The 5,510-nt window shown below is 43.9% G+C and overlaps 1 protein-coding gene across 1 annotated transcript; it reads right to left on the bottom strand.

Moving 5' to 3' along the window:
- Nucleotides 1-1,723: 1,723 nt before the first annotated feature.
- On the bottom strand, nucleotides 1,724-5,123 carry LOC119019288 (multicilin). The gene is made up of 7 exons (XM_037097742.1): nucleotides 5,012-5,123; nucleotides 4,883-4,961; nucleotides 4,662-4,761; nucleotides 4,116-4,176; nucleotides 3,774-4,003; nucleotides 2,576-2,686; nucleotides 1,724-2,473 (listed from the first exon to the last, which is right to left on the bottom strand). The coding sequence occupies exons 1-7, from the start codon at nucleotides 5,121-5,123 to the stop codon at nucleotides 2,033-2,035; spliced, it is 1,134 nt and encodes a 377-aa protein (XP_036953637.1). The 3' UTR covers nucleotides 1,724-2,032.
- Nucleotides 5,124-5,510: the final 387 nt, after the last annotated feature.

Below are 5,510 nucleotides of genomic sequence, written 5' to 3'. Positions count from 1 at the left end.
TTGACTGACAGTGTGTAATGCATATTCACCTTTATTTACTCTTTATTTTTAAATGCATTATTGCAATTTTTCCTTTGTCTTCCACAACAATATTTGCCAAGTCCATTGCACTTTTAAAAAAAAAAATACTCTGAGTCTTTCTTTGTTGTTCTTTTTTTTCTTTTGTTTGGTCTCTGATTGTGAAATTTAACTAACTAAATTGTGTTTTATTGTTGATGTCCATAAGCTCATGATGTCACTGATTCATGGCAGTCATATGCAATATGCTAAATAGGTTTATATCAGTCAATTTTATTGTTCCCAGTGGACTGATGCTCAACAACAACTTTCTAGTTTCAGACATTCTTTTAGGTCAAAAGCATAGTTTCGAGTTTTGCCATCATCTTCCCAAAGGCGTTCCAGTGTTGGACGCTTAAAGGATGCATGTGTGTGGTTTTGCTCCCCACCCATCACATTCACACACCTGACTTTTAATGCACTGTTAAATGTGGGATTTGGCCTTCCAACTAATGCCTGATTAACATCAAGATAAAAGCGGCTCTATTCTTGGATGTATTATGTAACAGACAGTTGATTCAGGCATGTGTATATGCATTTTTGACAGCACTGATGTAAAATATTACTGCACCATTTCACTTTTGGAGTCATATGAAACAGATTTTTTTTTAAAATTAATTTCAGTACATCGAGAACAATGAAATGTTTTGTGATTGTGATTCTGCAGGTGGACTACAGCACAAATGGCCATACCTTCCCTCAGCGATGCATCTTTCCATCCATCTTGCTTCTTATCTTCATATGTGTCATTAAAGTCAGCGTTCATGACAGCGGCAGTACTGTAAATCATCCTCAGCTTGTGTGGCTGACGTGTTGCCTTCACTGCTCCACAGTAAACAGGCCCAGGTTTGGGAAGTTTAACCAGGTGTCTGACCTGAGGTGCGACATTGTCTTTGTTGACCGGGCTGCCTCAAACAGACCCACTCAGCAGGGAGGGTAAAGGAAGATTACATCACAGATACCCGAAGGTCAGACGGTCACATCCTCTTGAGATAAGTTCATCTGTTCTTATTGTTGTCTTGTCCTTGTTTCAGCCTTCGACATGTGCCAGAAAACAATTGTTGTTCATGGGATAAAAGATGTTATCAGCATAAAGTATACTGTAATATCTGCTTAAGAAATACCACATACCCATACTGCAATTATCTACTCTTTTCACATACAATCTCGCAATTATATATCGCCTTAAACTTCATATGTTGATGTTTAAAAAAAAATAAAAATGTATCTGAGATTTTAGGTCCCGGCTTAGGATTACTGCAAATATTGTTCATACAGCTGAAGTCTTAGCAGTGTGATTACAGGGACCATAAATCATCAATCTGGAAAAGAAAAATCTATTCCAATTTGCAAAAAGAAGGATATAAACAAGGATGTTGGCTGCATTGCGTCATGAGCGAAGCCCACTCTCAGACCACACAGTCACTCAGACAGAGACAAAAGGAAAGGAAGTCCCTGCTTCTCAGAGGAGGTCAGGGGGGTCACATTTGTTTCACTGCTCAAACAAGAAAGTTCATGTTGAAAACAGTTTCTTTCCATTGTTTGAATATCACCCAAGACCACTTTCCACAACAGAAATCCCTTTAAGTCAGCTTTATAAAACATAACTTTTATTTTCAATCTTTCCATTTTCCAAGACTAAACCATTTTTGAGGGGTTAAGATAAACATGACATTTCCACATTGTTTGGCCCGATCGTTACATTTTGAGGCGTGTAAACAGAAACACAAAGAAAACAAAGGCTGAGGCAGTGTTATTTCCTTTGTCAGGCACCACATCTGACTGATGAGCTCACAAGCTACCTGAGGAAGGCATCATTTAATCATTCACAGATATCACTATAGATTATTAGTTAAGCATTAACAGGCCCTGCCCACCCACACTTCCTTCTTTCGTCTTGAACAGACATTTGGCACCTTTAAAACACTTATCAAAAGCAGAATCAGATCCAGTTTTACATTTGTTAACCCCGGCTTCAGCTGTGGTTTGGAACCCAGCGAAAGCGGTATCCTCCCTGCTGAGTCCTCGAGGTGAAGGCCCGTCCGTGAGGAAACACCTGAGTCCTTATGGTGCAGTGTTCTCTGACGGAAGTTCTGAAAGATGAGGCGATCTCTTCCGACTCTGCTCCATCCGCTGCCGTGCTGCTGCCTTTGGAGGTAGAAGTCTGTAGGCCTGAGAATGAACCGTACATGCATATACTCTCTGATTCCTGCTGGAGTTTTGTTCCAGCAGCGGCACCATGCAGGACAGCGTTGCATCGTGTGCTGATGTCCCTCAACATGTCCTCCACCGAGTCAGAAGACTCTGTTTCATATCCTTCGTCCAGTCGCTGCCTCTTACAGGGACTCAGTGAAGTTTTGTCACTGCAGGGCATCACTGCCTCTCGCACATGAGGGTCTCTGACTGTCATCAGTTTCTGAAGGAACATAGTGGAAGAACAAGAAATAAAGACAAGGGCTCAGGGATAAGAGGTTCTACTGAATCCAGGGTGAAAGTGTGTGCTCACTCATGTACTCACTTCAAGAACTGAGGCTAGGTGCTTTGCACGACTGGCCAGCTGCCGGAGGTGAAGGTTTCTCCCCTGAAGGGAGTCGATCTCTTCCTTCTTTCTGTGGAGAGTCTCATGAAGCTGCAGACACACAGATAAATGAGTTAACATCAAGTGACAGCCCTTTGTTTTACCTCACTGTGGCTACTTCATGTACAACTTCATCCTTCATTGTATCAATATTCAGTTATTTCAAAGCACTAATGCAGCTGTCACATACAAACCAAGAGGTGAACTTTTAGAGGTGTATTTGAAGGCACCATGTGGAATTTTTCTGTGACCAATTCATTTCATGTCTTTTAGTTTTTGCATGATTTGCAGGTTTACATTGACAAATAACTACTGTCACTTTCACAAAATATAGACACAAAGACATTTCCGAGTGCCCTGATTCAATGAACAGTATTTGTTGAAAAACTGTCCTTATTTGATAACTAATTTAGTTCGAATTACTGATCATCCAGACATGCTGTCATGTATTCATTCCATGCCACCAGAGGTTTTTGACCCCTGACAGCATTAAGGGCCAGTCTTTTTATGATTGGGTTTCCTTCTTACCAGTGGTTTCACATTATTCTCTAGCCTACCGACAATGGTCGAGAAAAGGCCATCAAGAAAACCAGCGTAGCATCAACAAAGGCATGGGAAATAAAACTGCCATAGGAAGTCGAACGGTGCAGGTTTCTGAATGAATGTTGAATGAAATGGTTTCGCAAATGTTTTGTGAGGAAGGAAATGCATTCGACACATTTGTTAGACCTATGAAAAACTAAATGTGCGTTTGGTGAGTAACGCTAAATGGTAAACGTAAAAATCAGTTCATTTACAAGAAAGCTCTGCAGTGTACCTTTAATGTTTTCCTCATTTACACAAATCCTCTGCACATTTTTAATCAAACCAGGTTAAATATAAAGAAAAAAACTCAAGGTGTATTTATGAGGATCCTTTTGGAAATATTTTGAATCAAGAGAGGAACTATAATAGAGTCAGTGAAAGACTGGAAGTGTCAGTTTTCTCAAGGGTGATGAGCTGAAATATTGGATTTGTCTACCGCAAACATGTCCAGAAGAGTTCACATTGGATCATTCATGACATAAATCACATATAGATACTGCCTCATCATGTGCACCACAGCTGCCAAGTCATCGATCTTACAGTGAGGATTTACCTGACTGTTGACTTCCATGGACTCTCCCAATGCCCTGCCCTGGCACTGGGTGATGCTCCTCCACAGAGCTCCGTCTTGGGCAGGCGGATTAGCTGCTTCAGTGGAGGAGCGAAGAACCAGACAGTCCTCTGACGGGGAGAACCGCTGAGGGGTGAGGGGAGGTATGACACATCCCTGAAAGGGTACCAGTTCGTCTGGAGACAGACTGCTCTCCAGAGTGGCAGGAGACTCTGACAGAGGAGACACACACAAGGAGTTGATGATGATGATGATGATGATGATGATGACGATGACAGCACAGCACCAAACATCAATGCTAAGACGTAAATGTGCTTTGCTCACCTGCCATGAAGTCCAGCGCATAATCTCCAAAATCCTGGTCGTCTGCATCAGATTCATTCACCTGCAGGCAAATCAAATTGACGATTAAAAAACAGAGGAAGTGTGTTACAATATCACTGGAGGAGAAAACAAATGGAAGCCTGCCCCGCACCTGATAATCCCACCACGACCAGGCAGGGTAAAGTGGCCTAATGGCAGAATACGTCTCGGTGGTCATCTCTGCGAGTGTGCCGGCGCGTAATGTGTGTTTGTGCGCACGGTGAGCTGTGCCAGAAGAGGCTGCCCGTGAATAAAAACGTGTGAGGTCCGGCCAATTAGCGGTAGCCTGCGCGTCACGGGTAAACATTCATCTGTGTCGTGCAGAATTCCAGCGCACATCGTGTCAAACATTAACAGCCTGGGAGCGATAAAGATCTGCCACCATGCCATATCTCTCCAAACACGGATTTACATTAAAATCAGGTGCCACAAAACCATGAAAAAAGGGAAACATGTCTATGTGTTTGTTTGTTTTTTTCTGATTCTTTCTTGAGTGTTTCTCCTCACCTGAGAGCCGAGGGAGTCGCTCTCTCTTCTCACGGCAGACGCGCACTCCTCCAGATCATCCCATGCGATTGTTGAAAAAGCTGAGGCGAGAGAAGCGTGTCTGCATGATTCAGTCCTGGGAATGTATTTATTGTCACATGCTCTCTTTATGCGTGAAGTTCAGCCGGACTGTCAGAGGTGCGCATATACCTTGTTCGATGATACAGGGGAGCTCCACGTACATGGCGACTGGGCTGCTGCTTCTTGGCACCAGCACTTTGTCCTGCAGGGAACGGCTGTTAGCGCCACTGAACATCAGAGCTGAACAGAAGAGAAGAGACAAGAGAAAGACTTCATACCTTTCTGCTCACCGCAGCTCTCCTCCCCTGTTGGCTCATCTGATTGGGGCACATGGCACCGAACACCTTTCTGTCTCTTTGCATCTTCATCGGCTCGCCGCTGGCTGCAGGACTGGAGCACCATGGTTTTGCTTCAGAGCTGATATAGACGAAATTCTCCCGGTTTGCGTCTCTCCGTGCCGCGGCCTCGGAGTTTTGGCCCAATCAAAGGCACTTGTTTGGTCTCCAAGGAGCGACGGCGTCCTGAGAGATTAAACTGGTGCAGGCTAACGGTTTTTCTGCTCTGAAGTGTAAAGTGGTGCCGCGCGTAACGGCGCCATTACAGCAGGTGCTCCCTGCGTGCCCTCCCTCCGCCTGCGGCCAAGTATTCCCTGCGCCCTGCCAGAGGGGCATGTGGGCTGCAGCCAGGCCCGATTTATGAAATCAAACACCTTCATCAGACAGACCAGTAGGTTTTCACTCTTTGGGTGTCCGATCAATTAATTTCATATTACTATCAATGCGTATTTGC

The sequence above is a fragment of the Acanthopagrus latus genome, chromosome 5 (assembly GCF_904848185.1).
Source record: "Acanthopagrus latus isolate v.2019 chromosome 5, fAcaLat1.1, whole genome shotgun sequence".
NCBI classification, from domain to species: domain Eukaryota; kingdom Metazoa; phylum Chordata; class Actinopteri; order Spariformes; family Sparidae; genus Acanthopagrus; species Acanthopagrus latus.
Note: the sequence above shows the minus strand (reverse complement) of the source record. Positions and strands in the feature narration are given on the sequence as shown.